Source organism: Mastigoproctus giganteus, unplaced genomic scaffold, assembly GCF_048544385.1.
Source record: "Mastigoproctus giganteus isolate SK-2022 unplaced genomic scaffold, ASM4854438v1 scaffold_15, whole genome shotgun sequence".
NCBI classification, from domain to species: Eukaryota; Metazoa; Arthropoda; class Arachnida; order Uropygi; family Thelyphonidae; genus Mastigoproctus; species Mastigoproctus giganteus.
In genome coordinates this window covers 1,152,326-1,173,678 of record NW_028328292.1, presented here as the reverse complement: position 1 = coordinate 1,173,678, position 21,353 = coordinate 1,152,326, and the positions used below count along the sequence as shown (strand labels likewise).

General features: G+C 39.1%; 1 protein-coding gene across 1 annotated transcript in view; it reads right to left on the bottom strand.

Annotated features, from left to right (window-relative positions):
• Sbp2 (SECIS-binding protein 2) overlaps positions 1–20,299 on the bottom strand; it is a 303,049-nt gene extending 282,750 nt beyond the window's left edge. The window contains exons 1-2 of the mRNA XM_090389376.1: positions 20,106–20,299; positions 230–345 (exon numbers count right to left, since the gene is read on the bottom strand). Coding sequence (XP_090245502.1) covers positions 230–345; positions 20,106–20,126 — 137 coding nt within the window. The 5' untranslated portion in view covers positions 20,127–20,299. The remainder of the gene's footprint in view (positions 1–229; positions 346–20,105) is intronic.
• Between the last annotated feature and the right edge of the window lie 1,054 nt (positions 20,300–21,353).

Sequence of the window (21,353 nt, the reverse complement as noted above, 5' to 3'; positions counted from 1 at the left end):
GTTTTCTTGCCTGTGTTTTTGTTGCATTTTGGGTGTCACCTCTGCCAGGTTAAAGTTTGGTGTCAATCACACAAAATTTTTTGGAAATAAAGTCCACCTATATATAAAGTAAATGGAGTAATTAGATGAAAGGGGGGGAAACTCCAAAATGACAGTGAAACATTTATAGCACTTGTTTTTATATAAATGTCGAGCATATTTTAAGTTTAAATTACTAAAATTAAATTACCTTGGCACAGAGAAATTATATGGCGGACTTGCGGGTGGCCTAGTGATAATTGCATCATACTTTTCTCTAAAATTCTTCGGGAAAAAGGGGGCCACATCAACAGAAAGAGTTGATTTCTAAACAGCAAAAATATACTTTGTTATAAAGAATCTCTCAATAGTTAATTTTAATGTTATTAAATAGCCAAATGGAAAGTAAATTACCTAAGTAATCTGATCTTCCTTTACCTTTATCCTCAAATTTCCTAGTATACATATATTCAATACCCCCTTTCTTTATCAAGGCTGTTTAAAAGAATGATACTTTTTTCCCCTCCTTTTAGCTATATTACACATCTCTCCCATCCAGAGATCTCACCTTTTCAAAATCTCTGATGAGGGGAGGAGGAGGTGATAGCAATGCTAAGTTTTTCATGTAAATATACTTCTTTTAGATTATTTTCAAACTACAAAATTTAATTTTTTTTAAATGTTACTTATTATCAAAAATTATTAAAAGGGCTTTTGAAAACTATTTAATAACTATTTACTTGAACAGATTTTAATTTCCAGTTTTGGACCTTATCAATGTCAAGTTTAAAACAGAAGTCTACAAATGGTCAATTACAGTGCACAGAGATAAAAATATAATATAATTTTATGGAGAACAATGCTAGAAATTCCATTATTACTTTTCTGATTTAGTTTTTAAGGTTACTTCAAATTTTTATGTGACTATTTATCTAATGTGGTTTTTATATTAAAAAAAATTACAATAAATCTATAACTGGCATATTTTATCTCAAAAAGAGATTAAGCTTCTAAAAAATTATGATAGGTCAAACTGCAACCTTGTTTATTTTTAAAATAGCTCACATAGTGTGAAAGGACAACTTCATTCATACAAAGAGCATATACATGCTACTCATGCTTTTCTGCCTTTGAGTTTCTAAAATAACTGATTCGCCTTCTGAGTAACATTAATCAATTAAAAACCAAATTGGTAACTTTAGGTAAAATCATGGAAAACTGTATTACATAAGTCCAAGAGCTCTCACAGAGGGACAATACAGTCTCTAGGCAGTAAAGACAGCAAAACAAAACGAAAAGAAGCATTTTCTCAAACTATTTTGATACCTCCACTGAAATACAAGGCATGACTATTAAATAATGAGACTGTTGCAATAAAATAAAATAAATAAAATGAAAAATTTTGTATCTACCAAGTTACCCTCTTCAAAAGTATGGGTTCCCTACATTTCTTCCAAGCATAGAAACATTTATGGAAGTCACATTTGCAAGCCCTTTTAACACTTCAGTCACTTTTTTCATTGGACTGAAAATGGGTTCCCTAAAGTACACTTTTCAGTTTAGGGAAAAGAAAAAAGTCAAGGGGCTAGGTCTGGCAAGCAGGGTGCATGTTCAAACACACAGGGATTTTTTTTTTTTTTTTTGGAGATAAACCAGTGAACAGAGAGGGCATTATATGCTGGAGCACTGTCTTGATGGAGCATCCAAACCATCCTTCCACAGCTCTCTTCCTAAGAATTTTTTATGCAGCCTTATTGTTTCTTTGTCCATATTGAATACTGTAGCAAACATTCTAATGCTTAAATGGCGATCACCTCTAATTGGTGTCCACATTTTCATTGGTATTCATGTATACTGGACAGCCTGGTTGTTCATCATCTTCCACATTCTCTCTCTCTCTTCCTTCTAAAAATCTTTTATGCCATTTAAACATGCAAGCTCATGATACAATATCTTTATAAACTTGACAACTCAACTTTCGGTTGGTGTTTTCTTTAGTTTGTTAAAAATTTGAGGTTGATTTGTTGTTTGATTCTTTTGTTGGTCATTTTTTCAGCAAACTGCAAAAACACAAGGTAATAAAAACCTGTCTCACTGCAAAGTAAATAAGTGTGTTGTAACGTGACTTGGAAGGCAACTAGAGACAACTAGTTCAAGGACAACTGCTGTGCCTTTGTGTCACAGATGTGACTTGGTGTGTATTGGCTGCACACTGCATTGTATCTAGGTATCATCGTAGGGGCATAACAACCAGGCTTTTGAGTGTTTTTTTTTAGATAGACCTAGGAACACATATGCATGGTTAAGGGGGCATATGCCTCCTCTGCCTCTCCCTGAATACGCCCCTGGCTGCATGCGCAGTCTCGTTATTTAATAACCACACCTCATAGTATCCACTTCTTTACTGAAAAATAACCTTGCATTACTTCTTTAAATATTGACTCCATTAATTTACCTGGCACAAAAGTCACACTTAGAGGTCTGTTGTTTACCATTTCATTGTTTAAACTACACTTATGAATAGGAGATACATTTGCAAATCTCCAAACTGTAGAGAGATGTGATTCACACTTTTACATTCTCTGGGAGTCCGACATAATGGTAAATTCATATAAACCACAAAGATAATACAATTCCAGATTTTTCTACACTGTGGTGTTTCAAATAAAAATATATAAGTATTCTAAATTATGATTCTACAAGAGTGTTATGCATTATTATTGGTTACTAAATAATCAAATATGTCTGTCTTTCATCTCATGGAATCTGTTCAATTATATTGAGGGAGGTGTGCTTCAAATAAAAATATGTTAGTATTCTAAATTATAATTCTACAAGATTTTTATGCGTTTATTATTGGTTCCTAAATAATCAAATATGTCTGTCTTTCGTCTCATTGAATCTATTCAATTATATTAAGGGAGGTAAGCACACCCTTAGCCACAATTATGAGAGCATCTTTCGATTCAGAGGATGACAATTCAGACAATTCATGGAGGTAAATCAAAGGTTGACATGAATAATTTCAAAACTGCTAGCTTAACATCTGTTGCAGGCAAAATAAGAGTTAATGGTTAAAGAAGTAATGTAGGACCAAATAGACAAGAGTGCATATTATGACTGCAGTCACAGCATGGATTTGTTAGGGTCCAATGTTGTCTGACCAATTGAATAGATACTATGATGTAGTAATAAAGGAACTGTATGCAAAAAAAAATTATTATTAATACCTAGGTTTCAGGAAAGCACTTTACACTGCTGCACATAAAAGACTGCTACACAAATTGGAGCAGCAAATGTAGTATTAAGGGCAAGTTACTGGATAAAGGGATGGTTGAGTGGGAGAAGACAGTTGTTATCAATGGGCATTGCCCTCAGAGTTCAGTGCTAGGCCCATTTTTGTTTTCTCTACTTATTAACAATATTGATGAAGATATATCAGGCTTAATGTCTGAGTTTGCAGATGCTACAAAGGGTTGGCATGCTGGTGACAGTAATCAAGGTATGCTACGGCATACCTTGATTACTGTCAAGGTATGCTACGGCAACAAGAGCTAGAAAAATTAGGCAGTTGGGCTGAGAAATGGCAATTGAAGCTTAACATTGACAAATGAAAGGTGCTGCAATAGTAATGCTAATTAAAGTATACCAAATGCGTGGTACTACACTCAGAGTAACAGAAAATGAAAAAGACCAGTTCTGTGCAGATGAGCTACCAGGATAGCTCATGAGGTTTTGTCAATGATATACAGGAATTTTCCTACCAAGAATAAGGAGGTAATCATCTCATTGAATAAGGCAATTGTTGCATCTTGAATATTAAACAGATCTGGAGGCCTCATTTTAGGAAGGGTACATATCTGCTGTAATGGGTGTAGAGAAGGGTAACAAGATTGGTGAGGAGAACAAAAGGGTGCTCTTACAAAGAAAGGCTTCAGTTCTGCAAACTGCAGAATCTGGAGACTAGACATCTGCAAGGTTATCTGATATTGAGGTGTTTAAGGCTTTGAGTGGATTTAGTAAGCTCACTCTTCATCTTTCTCAGACTACACACACACACACAAGAGGGCATAAATTGATGATATTACCAACAGATTGTCAGATTTTAAGGGAGGTAAAGAGAATTATTATTCATGTGGGATTAACGATATTAAGTGTACATACACGATCTAATCTGTTGGAGAAATAAAGGACTATGCTAAAGAAATGCTGCGAGTTAGGTCACAATGTGTATGTGTCTGCAAATCTGCCCAGACACGATAGGAGAGCCTATATGCTAAAAGCCTTGTGAAGTAACTTGAGACTTGAGGAAATCTACAAGGCTCTAGGGGGAAAATTTTTATCAGGGTGGCCGCATTTCTAGGTAGTCAAAATCTATTTGTAGAGATGGTGTTCATTCAGACAAAGGTAGTGCAAGGATTTTTGCCAGTATCATTGAGGATATCCTAAAGGTTCAGGGAACCAGCTAGTTGGGGGTAGACAGATATTTTAGATCTGCATTATCTGATGATATGGGTCAAAGTAATGCTTGCACTCACCTCATGAATTCTTGTTTGTTGCCATAACAGCCGATGTTGATAAGATGTTCTGAGGGTAGCAATGTTTCAAATTAGAGGGAAGATATAGCTTTGGATACAAACCTAAATGACTTCAAGTGGTGTGTCATGGTAGCAAACTTTAGAAAATTACTTAGTCTCAACTGTGTCTACAGTAATGTCAGGAGTGTTTTCAATAAAATGGCTGAATTTCAACTCCTGGTTAGAACAACTAATGCTGATATAACAGGGCTAACAGAAACGTGGTGCCATCCAGAAATTGGTAACAACAAGTTCCACTATGGCATGTATAATGTATTTAGGAAAGATAGGATAAGACAGAAGGGGTGAAGGAGTCATGCTTTTTATCAAAAGCAGACTGAGCGTGAAAAGAGCTTTTGCCGAGTATGAAGTTACATCTGCCAGCATAGAATCTGTGTGGTGTGGGTTAGTCAGAAGCAAAGGAACAATGAGAGTGGGAGTAATCCACAGACCAGAAGACTGTGAAGAATATGAGGTGAGTTTTTACATGCAGATGGAATAGGCAAGCAAGTGTGAATGCCTTATTATAGGTGACTTGAATCTGCCCCAAATTGATTGGAATAAGTGGGAAGTGAACTCACGATGGGGTTAGTTAGTTAGTTAGTTGAGTTTTATTGGCGCATCAGCAACTTAGGCTATAATGCGCCAAAACTTTGTCAAAAAAATTAGTAAAACATTCAGTGACCTAATGAATTAGGTCACTAAGTTAGGGTATAAAACAATTATAAACTGTAAAAGACAAATATTTGTAAACAAGTAACAATAATAAATCTTAAAATAATAAGATTTTTTTTTTTTTTATTTTAAATATGAGTAAAAAGGTTTACTGTTTTTAGGAAACTAAAAATAGCAGACACATGGTCATTGTCGGATAAAATCTGACTGAGTGTATACGGCTCAGTCAGATGGTTAAAAGCGGTAAAACGAGCATTTCTAAAACTGGTACAGTTACATAAAATATGTTCAACGGATAAAATGGTGTCGCACTGCTCGCACATAGGAGGGTCATCAGCCCTCAGCAAAAAAGAGTGTGTAATATGACAATGTCCTATGCGGAGCCGAGCAAGAACAACTTCCTCTTTGCGATCCCTGCGTAAGCTGGACCGCCAAGGATGAATCACAGGCTTAATTCAACAGAGTTTGTTTGTAGTAATCAGTCAATGCCACGAATATTGCCACTGAGATTGTAAATTATTACGGATCACTTGCCAGTAGTCTGTATAGGGGACTAACAGATCAAGATTATCCGTCAGGGCTGCGATTTGGCTGCAGTGTCAGCCAAATCATTTCCTCTAATCCCGATGTGACTGGGGATCCAGCAGAAGCGGATATCGAATCCACTTACATAGAGGCTGTATATTATCTGCTGGATTCGGGACAGGGTTGGATGATTAGTGTGTGACATCGCTGATAAAGCCTGTAGTGCACTCATTGAGTCGGCATATATAATACACCATTGGTAATGGTGTTTTCTTATGTGATCTAGAGCTAACTCTATGGCATGCAGCTCTGCAGTGTAAATGCTGCAGTCAAGGGGTATCTGCTCTGATATGGTATTATTTGGAAAGACAGCAGCAGATCCCACATACGATTCTGACTTCGAGCCGTCTGTGTAAACTGGCAAGAAGTCAAAATGTTCTGCACGGTGTTGTGAATAGAGCTGAAGGTAGACAGAAATTGGAGTATTAGGCTTCGTCGCAATCTTCAGCGAGAAGTCACATGCTGGTGTTTGTGCATGCCAGGGTGGAAGTGGCTCCTTTGGTGATCGAGCAACCTTGTCTACCGAGATTTGATTGATTTGGTAGTTGTTGGCGCATAGGCTTCTGTGGCCATATTGCACCTCCCAAGGTTTTTGCAGTACTTATGTCTACCGAGATGTTAAGCTCATTGAGTAGCTCTTGAACATGAATGCCGAATGGGCGATTGGCGGTTCGTCGTGTGTTATAAAGATTTTCCCATCGTGGCTCAAAAACGGATGTCCACGTGGGATGATCCGGCAGGGACTTCAGCTTGAAGGCATATTGTAGAGACAACTGCATTCGTCGAAGCGACAAGGATGGTTCATTTGCTTCGACATACAGACTTTGGACAGGTGATGTTCTGAATGCACCAGTAGCGATACGAATGGCTTGGTGATGGATGGGGTCAAGCCAACGAACAGCACTATTTCTGGCAGATGCATACACCTGAGAGCCATAATCTAATTTTGAGCGTACAAGTGCATGGTACAGACGTAGTAGAGTGCATCGATCTGCACCCCAAGAGGTAGAAGAGAGAGAGCGGAGGATGTTAAGCCCTCTCATACACTTCGTACGTAGCTGACGAATGTGTTGAACAAATGGCAACTTTTTGTCAAAAATGAGTCCCAGGAATTTCGCCTCTGATACAACTGGAATGGTGCTTTGTCCAAGTCGTAATTCAGGCTCGGGGGTGGAGGTTATGTTTGCGACAAAAATGGACGCAAACGGTCTTCTCCGCTGAGAACCTGAAACCATTGGCCGTGGCCCAGGTGTTAACACGGTCAATAGCTTGTTGCAGTTGTCTCTCAATAACCCTCATATTGCATGATTGAGAATATATGCTGAAGTCATCGACATAGAGTGCACTGTTTATAGTTGGAGGAAGTTGTTCAGAAATAGAATTTATTTTAATGGCAAAAAGCGTAACACTTAAGACAGATCCTTGTGGTACCCCCTCCTCTTGGCAAAAAGGCGCCGAAAGGGAGGATCCTACACGAACTTGGAAATAACGGCAGGATAAAAATTTTTTAATAAAAATGGGAAGGTGGCCTCTCAGACCGAGGTTGTAAAGGTCCTTTAAAATACCAAATCTCCAAGTTGTGTCGTACGCTTTTCCATGTCAAAGAAGATGGACACCAAGTGTTCTCTTTTTAGGAAAGCATCTCGGATTGATGTTTCCAGTCTAATTAAGTGGTCCTGTGTGGACCTGTTTCTTCGGAAGCTGCACTGAAAGCGGAAGAGAAGGTCGTTCGATTCTAAATACCGATTTAGAAAATTCGATTCTAAAGAGACGAGCATTGACCATTCTCTCCAATATTTTGCACAGACAGCTGGTCAGAGCAATAGGACGATAGTTTTTTGGACATTTAGGATCCTTTCCCGGCTTAGCAAAAGCAAGTATAGTTGCCTTGCGCCAGGTATCCGGAAATTGCTCTTCAAGGAAGATTCTGTTATACATGAAAAGCAAACAGTCCATGGATTCTGGTGAAAGATGTTTGATCATTTCATAATGGATGTTGTCTGGTCCAACAGCGGTAGCCTTTGTACGGGCAAGTGCTGTTTTTAGCTCGTGGATAGTAAATGGCCCATTATATGGGTAGAAACCCTTCGATGTGAACTTAAGGGCCTGATTTTCAGTCTTGCTCTTTAAGACCAGAAACTCTGGGGAGTAAGATGACGTTGCAGAGATGTTAGAAAATGTTTCCCCAAGAGCATTGGCTATTGCAGTAGAGTCTGCAATAGTACATCCATTATATTCAAGGACCGATGAGGGGTGTGCTGTGTATTTACCCTTCATTTTCCGGATGTTTTCCCAGACTACCTTAGAGTTGGTAGACTGGTTAATAGATGATGTAAAACAGATCCATGATTCCTTTTGACTCTGACGACGGATGTAGCGTGCTTTGGCTCGTGCACGTTTAAAGGCTATAAGGTTGGTCGTGGTAGGATATCGGCGGAATATCCCCCACGCTTTGTTTTGAGCCTTTTTGGCTGCTGTGCATTGTGAATTCCACCAAGGTTTGGGAAATGGTGGAAACCGGGCAGATGTTTTTGGAACAGCATTCGCAGCTGCTTCGACAATATTTTCTGTGATGTACTTAACTGCATCATTGATAGGCTCTTGACTGACTGTGCTAAGATCAAAATTTGCCTGATGTTGGAAGGCAGTCCAGTCAGCCTGATCAATCTTCCACCGTGGTAACCTGAAGGGAAGACATGGTCTCCAGCTGTGTAACAAGGTTATCACAGGGAAGTGATCACTTCCGTATGGATTCTCCTCCACTTCCCAGGTGAGTGAAGGGAGTAGAGAAGGGGAGCAGATAGAGAGATCAATGGCAGAAAAAGTATGGGTAGGCATGTGGAAGAAGGTGTTTGTTCCAGTATTTAGAAGGGAAAGGTCATTGTCATTGAGCATACGCTCTATGACTCGTCCCCTTCCGTTGATGTTAGCACTACCCCACAGGGTGTTATGTCCATTAAAATCCCCGAGAAGTAAGAAAGGGGGAGGCAGCTGCGTTAGAAGATCATCAAGGTCTGCCTGGGTGATGTCAGTCCCAGGTGGCAAATAAATGGAGCACACAGTTAATAAAAATCCCATTGAAAGGCAAATTGCAACAGCCTCTATGCTGGTTGTAATTAGCAAGGGCTGCACTGGGGTCTGGTTACCCACAAGGATAGCCACTCCCCCATGTACAGAGCCATCCGCAATTCTATCCTTTCGAAAAACTGTGATGTTGTGCATGGTGGGATCATCATTTGCCTTTAGATATGTCTCCTGTAAGCAAAAGCAAACTGGCTCGTGCTTTTGCAGGAGGGCCTTGATGTCATCAATATTTCGCCGGAATCCACGACAATTCCATTGTAGGAATTTAGCCTACAATGGAATTGGCTTGGTGGGTCCATCAGGCGGCTTCCGAGGTGCTGAGGGCTTACTTTTATCAGTCTTGGATTTGTCTTTTTTGGGGAAGAATGGACGCTGTCCCGTGTCCATTTCCTCCTCCGCAAAGAGTTCCAAGACTGAATCTTCGGGTACCTCCTTCTGCTCCACATCCATCTTTTCTTGGGTACTAGGGGGGACTTCCCCTTTCTTATTCTTTTCTTTCATAATTATCTTTGTTACTTGTGGAGCATTAGGAGGTACCGATATAGGAGTGGCAGCTGATTGGTCCTTTTGTGCAGGTTTTTGAGAAGTTAAGAGATACCGCACGATGGGAGTGAAAGACTCCTTTGGAGGAATGGTCATGTCTGTCTGAGTTCCGACGGAACATCTCCCTGCTACCTTCTGGGCGTAGGTAGGTTTGTTGATATTCAGGGGTTTGACCGATTTCCTTGCCTCCTAGTATGATATATTTAGCTCTGCCTTCAGCCACTGAATTTCTTTCTCTTCTTTCCACCTCTGGCATGCTCGTGAATAGGCCGGGTGTTCGCCTTCACAGTTAATACAGGTGGGTTTTGCGGCTGAACATGCTGTTGTTTCATGGTCCTTTGCACCGCATCGACGCATGCAAGGACTCCGCAGCAGGCCATTTGAGAATGTCCATACTTCTGGCATTTAAAACACCGTAAAGGGTTCGGAACGTATGGACGCACTGAACAGTTGATGTATCCAGCTTTAATCTCATCAGGAGGTTTAGGAGAGTTAAAAGTCAGGATAACGCTCCTGGTTTTAACAATTTTTCCATCCCTTCGCGCAGTAATTCTCTTGACGGCAATAACTCCCTGGGGTTTTAATTCGGAGCAGATTTCCTCCTCGGTTACGTCGAGAAGGTCCCACTCCGAAATGACACCTCTCGATGAATTGAGTGTTCTGTGTGGTGTCACTGTTATAGGTATTCCTCCGATTGATGTTGTTCGGAGTAGATGTTCGGATTGCCTGTCATTTTTAGTTTCAATTAAGAGGTCTCCAGAACGGAGCCTCTTAACTGATTTGGGGGAACCTGCTAGCCCATCTAACCCTTTTTGAATAAAAAAGGGCGACATTTTACCAATCGGTTTTTCACCGGTTGAGTGTATAAATAGGAACCTTGGAACAGGCCCTGATGGTACTTCTGTTCGCTGCCTCTTTGTACTAATAATACTATCTGGGTCTTCGTCTATGTTTGCAGATAGGGACCGAGTTGGGGCCCCTGAAGGAATATGTTTATCAGGATTCATGAAGTTTTTTAAATTGTTCAGTGCCCGGGCTCCCCACCCACCACGGAGCCCAAAGGGACGCCCACTACCCGGCATGCAATAAATGCGCTCGGGAGTGGGACGCCAGGGCTACCCAGACACTATACCGCACCGCCGCCAGCCTGAATCCTGTCCCTCGGACCATGAGGGTAGGGGCGTGGCATTGACACGGTTGACCCTCGCAGGCGAGCCTACTAGCCGATTGATCCTAGCCGGGCCTTCCAGGACCACCCGTCTTGTCGAAGCAGGGGCCAAAGTGGTGTATTGAAGCTGGGCCCCTCAACCACCAGGATCCCCCTTTCCGAATTTCCACGGGTCGCAGCGCACGGCAAACACGCCGGATTCCATTGATGTAAGCCTGGAACCTGGGCTGCGGGCGTTGGATCCCAGTGATGCTAGTCTGGAAGTCCAGCAGTGTCACTGAGAGATCCCCTCACCACGTACAGGTGCCCACATCGAGGGGCTCTCACGATGGGGAAAAATATTTTTAAATAAACTAGATGATAATTATTTGTACTAGCATGCTAGAGAAAGTACTAGGGGTGAGAATATTATTAACCTCATCATTACTTGATTCAGATGACATCACAGAGCTTAAAGTACATGAACCATTGTCAGGAAGTGATCATGCAATCATCAGCTGGAAGGTGAGGAAAGATATTGCAGTAATTAAAGATAAAAGGCAGAGAATTTAACTTCAGAAGAGGGGACTTTGACAGTTTAAGGTGCTATATGCCATATGTGAACCTGGCGGATTGCTGAGGGATGGCAAATACATTTGGATTATGGAATACTTTTAAAGCAAAAATCACAGAAACCACGAACGTATACATACCTTTAAAGAAAATATTATAGGAGGATGCCGAAATAGATTGCTGTGAAGCTGGCTGGTCAAATAGAGCAGAAAAGGTTTTGATTTTTTTTTTTGATTTGGTAGTTGTTGGCGCATCGGCTTCTGTGGCCATATTGCACCTCCCAAGGTTTTTGCAGTACTTTGATCCAAGCCCGAGGCGGGAATCGAACCCGCGACCTTTGGGTTGCCGGGCAGGTACTTTACCCACTCGGCTAGCCCGGTCGGCCGAGCAGAAAAGGACAGCATGGCACAGTAACAGAGTGATGAAAAGTACTGAAGCCTACAACACGTACAGTTTATCTGTAATAATACCACAAATAAGGTCAGGGAGGCCAAGGCTGAGTATGAAAAAGCATTGGGTAGGAGAGCAAATAAAGGAATTTGAGGAATTTTTCATACATGTGGATACAAGGAAGAAAAAGGCGAATGGGACTGGACCCCTGTACACTGGGTGTATGAAAGTCTAAGACAACCCAGTCGATGTTGCAGATAAATTGAACTGGTACTTTGTATCTGTCTTTACTGATGGAAGACCCTTTAAGCTGAGAAGAGGCTGTGCAAGTGAGGCTGAGCTATATGAAATTAGTGATGTCGTAATTGCAGATGATTATTTATTAGAAAAACTTTTGAACATAAAAGCAATTAAGACTCCCAGAGTTGATGGCATATACACTGTAGTTTTTAGAGAGAGCACAAGGGAGTATATTGAACCATTGAGGTTAATTATAAGGGCATCTTTGGACTCAGGGGAGATTCCTAAGGATTGGAGAAGTGCCAATGTATTGCCAATACAAAAAAGGGGGCTCTAAGAGTGAAGTTAGTAACTACAGACTGCTTAGTCTGACTTCAGTGGTAGGAAAAAATCTTGAGGCAGTGATTAAGAGTGCAATTCAGAAACCTTTAAGTAGATATAACATTCTGTAGGACACACAAAATGGCTCTATTAAAATTAATCATGCTTCACTAACTTAGTAGGCTATTTTGACACAATTACTCGTGAGCTGGATTTAGGGAATAATTTCGACATTGTTTATTTGGATTTAGGGAATAATTTCGACATTGTTTATTTGGATTTTAGCAAAGCATTTGACTCAGTTCCTTGTGAGAGGTTACTGTATAAGCTTGAGCAGGTTGGGATTACTAATAAGATTCTAAGATGGGTTGCTGGGTGGTTGCAGGGCAGAAGGTTGTCATTAATGGATATTCTTCAGATTGGTTAATATTAGGAGTGAAGTCCCTCAGGGATCGGTTCTTGGATCATTGTTGTTTCTCATTTTCATAAATGACATCGACGAAGGGATAGAAGGCGTGATGTCAAAATTTGCAGATGATATAAACATTGGCAGAGTCATTAATGATCAGTGCTAAGCAGCACTCCTTCAGGATGCCTTGAACAGACTTCAAAGATGGTCAGAGAAGTGGCAGCTATGTTTTAATGCTGCTAAATGCAAGGTATTATGGGTCATAAATTCGCTTGGGGAATAGCAACCCACAAATAAATTATACACTTGGGGGGGTTGAATTAAAAACAGTGGAGGAAGAAAGGATCAGGAAGTTACAATACGAGCAGATATGAAGTTTTCTGAACAGTGCAAACAGGCAGCCAGGAAAGCCCATGGTGTCCTATCAATGATTTATCGAATGTTATCCTGTAGAGATAGGGAGGTCACAATCCTACTGCATAAGGCAATTGTAAGACGACATCTGAAAAAAGAAATTGGACTCCTTGAAAGGGTCCAAAGACAGGACACTCGAAGGGTGAAATCAGCAGAAGGATGACCATATTAGGAAAGACTCCAATTATGTGGGTTATGTAGCTTGATAGCCAGGTGCCTCAGAGGTAACCTGATTAAGGTTTATAAGGCTCTGAGAGGGATTAGTAAAATGAATGAAGGTAGAATTCTCACTGTTCTAAACAGTTCCGGAACTACGGATCATAAATTCAAATTACAGGCCTTGAAGTTTAGATAAGATTGTAGGAAGTTTTCTTTTAGTCAGCAAGTCACTGATAGCTGGAACAAGTTGCCCTCGCAGGTAGTTGAGACTGATAGTTTGAATAAATTCAAAGGTCTCCTGGACACTTACCTGTGTGAGAAAGGAAGCATATAATTTGTGTTTTCTTATCTACTTGGTGTGGTGGTTTGTTTTTTTTTTTTTTTTTTTTTTGCCAGTGCAGCAAACGCATGTGGCTTCCTTGCATTATACGGCGAATACTATTACTAAATTCAAATTCGGGAAGAGCAGTTGCAGGACAGATGTGCAGAAGTTTCTTTCACCAGTGAGTAGCTTGAATAAATTCAAGGAAGAATAAAAATTACTGGAGGGGATGGACAAGTGATGTGGAAAGGGTTGGATTTTTTTTTTTGGCTGATGCTGCAAAAGCTTGCTTTCTTGCACATCATTTGTCACTACCAATAAAGTCTATATTTTTGTAATATGCAAGAAATATATGTGACCACAGCATTTCATAGTCATGGACACAGAGGACCAGAGCACACAGCTAAAGAAAATTACGTATGGACATAGAAAACTTGTACTAGAACAAACAGAGATGTAAATTACCCATGAACACAAAAAATAACTTTTGGGAAATAAACAGACACTTCTACTCTCTCTTGGCATAAGCACATCACAAATATCGCTACCTATGCATCTAAAAAACTGTTTTATTTTTCACACTTGCAATTAATTTTCTTTGAAATAACTACTTACTCTGTACAAATCTCAAATCTGCTCAAAAATTAAATATCGTTCACACATCTGAGTAGTGCCCCAAACCTCTCTCAGGCAAAAGACTTCATTCAAAAGAGGGCCGTTACATTAATTAATGACCCAACTATTATAAAGTCTATCCACTTTCTGTCTCATAAACATTCGATTTCTGCTGCATGCCTTTTCTATAGATACTTTCATGAGCACTATTCTGAATTGGCATGTCTAATTTCTCCGGTCTCTTCCAAAACAGTCTTAAGGATACACCACAAGCAGTCACTATCCATTTACTTTTCGACTACAAATTCACAGGACCAACTTTTCTTCCCCATTTATCCATTCAGCTTCTGTTTTCTGGAACAATCTTCCTTCACATGTATTTCCTAAAAATTACAATCTACAGAAATTCAAATCTAATGTCAACAAGTATCATCTGTCTTCTCAACCTTCAACCTCTGCACAGTACTAAGTATTATAGGTTCTAATACATTTCATGTTTACGGTTCTGGTAAGGGGGAGAAGTGACCTTTCAAGGGGATTTTAACTTGAGAAGGAAAAAAAACACACAGAGCTGACTCTGGTGAGTATGGTGGATGGGGACCGCAGTGATAGAGCATTTTTCACAAAATTCTTGAATGGAAAGTGCCAAGTGTGCAAGATATTATCATGATGCAAGCACTAATTTCCTGAAGAACTTTTCTTGCCATTCTCTTCAAACAGCATTGCAAAACCACTATAGAACTGTGTTGTTCCAAATCTTAAGTTGAAATTGAGCAAAATGCCCAAAACAATGCCAATTTCAGTAGCAACTTTGCCAATAGTTAAACGTCGATTTCTCCTGATCACTTCATGAATTTTTCTGGATCATGTTGCAGTAGCTCATCCTGATGATTGTCGTTAAAAATCCTGCAGCCTTTGTATCATCTGAAAACTTAGACATTAACCTGATACACCTTCATCAATATCATTGATAAATACAAAAAACAACAATGGGCCTAGCATTGAACCCTGGGGAACTCCACTAATAACATTATGGAAAGAACACTGCCTCTTGATAACCACTCTCCGTCATCTTACACTTAACCATCCTTTTATCAACAGCAGTAACTTGCCCTTAATGCCACATTGCTCCAGTTTGTACAGCAGTCTTTTATGCACAACAGTATCAAAAGCCTTCCTGAAATCCATGTATGTGATGTTAAAATTATTTTTTTTGCATTCAGTACCTTGGTAACTGCATCATATAACATATCAGATTGGTTAGACAAAACTACCCATTAACAAATCATGCCATAATTGCAGTGTAATTGCATGCCTGTCCAGATGGTTCAGTATTATTTCTTTAACCAGTGATTCCATTATTTTCCTGGAACAGACATTAAGCTAACAGGTTTGTAATTACTCATGTCGCCTTTTGATCCCCCTTTATGATTGGGGGTTACATTCGCACCTCTCCGGTACATAGGATCTCCTGTGAATTGAAGGATACTCTCATAATTAGGGGTAGGGGTTTGCTTACCTCCTTTAATATAATTGAATATATTCTATTCACCCTAGATGCCTTTTTTATGTCATCTTCAACAATTTCTCTTCTAGTTTCCTTTCAGTTATCACAAAGTCATTTAGCTCCTCATTAGAGTTTGAAAAACTTATGGCATCTCCTTCCATAAGGAATTTCTCATGTGTGAATGTAGATACAAAATACCTATTTAATTTGTCCACAACCTGATCAGAGTCATCAGCAGCTAACCCATAGGCATCAAGTGGTCCAATGTGATTCCATTCCTTCTACTGTTAATAAAAGTATAGAAGAGTTTGCTGTTTTTCTATGTATTCTTTGCCAGAGACTTTTCATATTCTGCCTGAGCTTGCCTAACCTCCTTTGTGACTTGATTACAGACTAATTTATATCTACCATAGGCTTATTTATCACGTGATAATTTATACGCATCCCATGCACTTTTCTTCTCTGCCATTTGACTCAATAGTTCCTTTGACATCTATTTAGTCTAAACCTGGAACGGTATTCCTTCGGTGGAACGAAAAGCCTAGTAGCTTCTTTGATTACTTCCCTGAATACTTCCAATTTATAATTTGTTATTAGTAACATCATCAGTTGGTCCCACTTCACAGAATTTAATGAGACTACTGTAGTCGCCCTTACAAAAGTAAAAGCCTTTTCCTTTTACACTTGACAGTAGTTATGTCTTTAATTAAATTCCACATTAGTACATTGTGATGCTGCCTCCAGTGGGTCTTTTACCTGCAGATTCTTAATGCATGAAGAGTCACTGCTTTTAACTTTCCATCAAAAGTATTGCTCCCTCTTGTTGCCTCTCTAACATGCTGCTGCTGTAGAAAACAGTCATCCAAGAAATCTACAAAAGTCTTGCTAGTGTGCGACTGACCAAACCAGAAAATGCAGTCAACATCTGGAAAGTTAAAATTCCCCCATTATAAGACATTCTGATTTACTGCCCACTCTATTTCTCCGTACAGTTGTTGGTATGCTCATCACAGTAATTAGGCCTATAATACACTCCTACTCTTTAATTTTTGTTTTCCCAGTGTTTACATCACACCAAACTGACTCCACAGTGCACTCATCACCCAGGCCAAATGGATACACTGCCTTAGATTTAATGTCTTTTAACTAAGAGCATAACTCTTCCACCTCTCCAGTCCTGTCTATCCTTCCTGTATACATTGTATTTCCCATTTTGAAATTCAGCATCACTTATGTCTGAGTGACACCATATTTCCACTATTCCCAAAATATCTGCATTTATGTAGAATAGATGTGTGGAAATTTGCCTTTAGCCAGTGGGTGGTTAATTTTTTTTTTTTTTTTTTTTTTTTGGCTGATGCTGCATAAGCTCATACACTTGCTATCTTGCATCACATGCCACTACTACTACTATTTGATGACTTAATCAGTACTTCAAATTCTGCTTCATGTACCAATAGTAGAAGTGAAAGTATCACTTTCACCTGTGCCTGCTGCTCTAGTTAAGCTGTTAGCCTATATATCCTCCCCCAGGCTAGCAGTTTTCCGAACCACCTATCATTCCCATGATAGCATCAGCAAATATCCTTGCACCCTTTCTATTCAAGTGTATCCCATTCCTATAAAAATGGTCTCTCCTCTTAACAGACCATGCTGAGAAATATTTTACCACATGATCCTTTGCACGACCTCTCCAGGACCAAATCAATCAGAAAGACTCTCAACAGATACTCCCATCTATTGTGAATGGGCAGAATTGCAGACATTTTTAAATTTAATCCTAGCTCATGACTTTTTTCCCAACACTGTCCTGTACTTGTTAACTAAGTCCTCAGATCTTCTACTCTTAATAACATTAGTGCCAATGTGTAGAACAATATCATCTTTTGTGCCCTTAAAAGATATCTGCTCTAGAATACCATCTATTTTTGCCCCCTAGTCACCATACCTTGGTCCTATTCCACCTGTCCTTTTTGCACAACATTTTCCTGTTTTCCTGACAATCAATTAAAATTAGGTCAGCTTGTGAATAATGATGTTTTTCCTAAAATAGCTGAGATTAGCATTGGTTGAGGCATATGATGCAAGAAAGAAAGCTTATACAGCATGAGCCAAAAAAAAAAAAAAGCCCTTCCCAATTCACCCATCCAGACACTCCAAATGTTTGTCTAGTAGAGCCTTAAATTTATTTAAGCTATCAACTTCCACACCAACAGATGGAAGTCTGTTCTAGCAATCAATTACCCGCTGGCTAAAGGCAAATTCCCACACATCTATTCTACAACTGTCTTTCCTCAATTTGAATCTATGCCCCCTAATCTGAGCAAGTGGAAGAAGCCCATCAGCATTGAACCTGCTCAAACCATTCAAAACCTTATACACCTCAATCAGATGTATCTGGAGACTGATCACCTTGCAGGTGATCAGTCTCCAGATGCTGAAACTTTCAGAAAAGCCTTTCTTAGTAAGAACACCCCTTTGTTCCTCTCACCAATCTTGTTGCCCTTTTTTGTACTCATTCTAGAAATTCTACATCCTTCCTAAAATGAGACCTCCAGACCTGTATGTAGCACTCAAGGTGTAGCCTGACCACTGCCTTATACAAAGGGATAATCACTTCCTTGTCTCTGCTAGCACAATTCCTATATATCATTGACAAGGCTCCATAATGCTCTATAGCAGCCCATCTGTACTGCTCAGAGAACTTCATATCTGACTGAACAAGTACCCCCAGGTCTTTTTCGTTCTCCACTTCCCTGAGTGCAGTACCACACAGTTGGTACATTTCTCTTGGGTTATTGCTACCCATATGCAGTACTTTGCATTTGTCAATGTTAAAGTTCAGTTGCCACTTCTCAGCCCATCTGCCTAACTTTTCTAGATCCTGTTGCAGTAGCGCACTGCCATTACAGTCATTAACAATCCTGCCAAATTTTGTATCATCTACAAACTTGGACATTAAGCCTGATATACCTTCATCAATATCACTGATAAATACACAAAACAACAATGGGCCCGACACCGAACCCTGGTGGAGTTGTTTTTAATTGAACAACATCACCAAAAGGTGACATTATTCAATTAAAATCAGACAGGTGCATTAATAATAATGATGTTACTTCAAAAATGTGCATACAAAATAATGGAACAAAGAGACCCCAAGACAGAAAAATATAACATAAAGGAACATTTGTTAGCAAATTACTTCAACCCCTTTTCATTCACGCATTAATTGCTACAATAGATCAATATAGCTCAGTAAACTAGTGTGTTATCGTGTGTTATTTGGTTTTTAGGAGCATTAGCAACTAAGGCCATATTGCTCCGGGAATATGCGGTGGTCATTCCCTGACCTTTTCGCATCCTCCGTATTTGGTGGTGACGGGCTCGAACCCGGGTCTAATCAAGAAGCGTGTGTTACGCACTGCTGCTCCTTCCCACCTGGCTACAGAGGCACTCAGTAAACTAGTAATTTAATTTTCACATAACTTTATAATGTTTTCTTCCACAGACCACTTGGCTGGACATTTACACCCTATACATTATTCAACACAAGGTTACTAATAGGGGGTATTCTTATAATAAACCAGCAGCAGACAGCAAGACCATTGAGTTTTTAATGAATAATTGATTTACCTCTTTTGTGATGTTATTCAATCAAAAATGATATTAATAATTTTAGGTCAACTCACGGATAATGATGTCATTTCTAAAGTAAGCATAAGCCTGTCATTAGAGTCTCTCTCCAAGACAGAAAAATATATTGCAGAAAAGCATTTATTATCAAATTTTATATCACACAACAATAGATGTAAGCTTGTTCCAGCACTCAATCACTCTCTAACCGAAAGCATATTTTCATTCATCCATCCTTTCAACTTAAATTCATCTCCTTATATATGCTGTCAAGAAAGATTAAGGATGCCGTCGGCATTTAATTCACTCAATCCCTTTAAAGTCTTTATACACTTCAATTATAAACCATAAGATATCAAATATATGCTGCCTAATTATCAATCTTTACATATTTTGTTAACTTTGATATATGTAATTCCACGTGTCTTCTAAGTTTGGAATGTCATACTTGTAATATTGTTCGTTTATTACCCTCTGAGAGAGCGAAGAGAATCACCAAGAAAGAGAAGAATGATTATATTCAGCTCGGGACCCTGGGTGTGCCAAGCCCATACTCACCAAACGTGAGCCCCTGGGTGTGTTTATGTGCATGCTTAAACGTTGCTTCCACTTGATGCATATATTCTTTTTATTCGAGTTAATTCTCAAAACTATTCAATGAAGAATATATATATATATATATATATATATATATATAATATATATAATATATAATATAATATATATATATAATATATATATTATATATATATATATATATATATATATATATATATATATATATATAAGCATAAACATACAACGCTCATCTGAACGATCTAATTAGCAACAGAAATGATTATATCATGACGATTACACCATAATGATTACTTCGTATTCATACTACCTACCGTTTCTGATATATGACTCATGGATCTAAATTATCTTCAGGCAAATAATCTTACATCATAAACACATCAATACTCTAGTTTCACACAGTGAATTTCAATATTTTTCGCTACCTCATTTAAATTAATCCTCTCACACCTAACCAAAAAATGTAAACATGCCAAAATTAAAAAACTAGTAAATGGACAGCATATGGTTCACCATGAATACAATTTCCCCATTCTTTGAAGGAAAAAAAAATCCGTAAACTATCTTCTTTTTTTTTTTTTTTTTTCATTTATTTTATTTGTAGTTGCAGTTTTTTGCCCTGATCTTAACTAAATTATTTTATTTTCAACTGGTTCTAATGGATGTCAGATGAACTAATTAGACATGTTTGGTTTTTGGTTTTTAGGAGCATTAGCAACTAAGGCCATATTGCTCTGAGGATATGCGGTGGTCATTCCCTGACCTTTCCGCATCCTCAGTAACTGGTGGTCACGGGCTCGAACCCCAGTCTAATCAAGAAGCGTGTGCTACGCATTGATTAGACATGTGACAAAGAAGAAAAATGCATGGATGCATAAAAATTACTTTGATAATTGAGAGCTATTAAGTGCTCGATAATTCCTATATTTCCTGTGAACATGACGCCCGAAAAGTTCTTGCCCGACTTAAGGAATATAGAGAATAATTCCCCCCCCCCATTTCCAATTTTATTATACCCCTAAATTTAACTCTAAAGTCCAGCTATAGGACCGAAAGAAATAATCGGTCCATATTTATTAAACAGTTTAGACCTCAAAAATCTAATTTTATGCCAATCCAAGTAATGGTTTCCATGCTTTCCATGCTGCCAGAAGTATGGTGTTTGTAGACAGCAGTCATGAGCACTCATTGTTGAGACCGCACGGTCTGAACACTACGGTTCTGACAGTGGGGAAGCTGTCCCACCTGCTTTACAAAATAATATCGCCATCCTCAAGAATTATTAGCGGGTTGGAAAAGAAATTTCCTATATCTAAAATAAAGGTAATCCCTGTTGATTTATAATATAATAAAAATTAGCATGTGACACAGAAGTCTATGAGAGAGATATAAGCTGGTCTGTAACCAATTTACAAAGGAGGTTCGGCAGGCGAAGGCAGATTACGAGAAATCTTTGGCGCAAAGGGTGCAAAGAGTTCTTTACTTATGTAAACTCTAGAAGGAAGGGGATGAATCAGATTGGTCCACTTGATATAGATGGTTCAACTGTTGATGATCCTGCT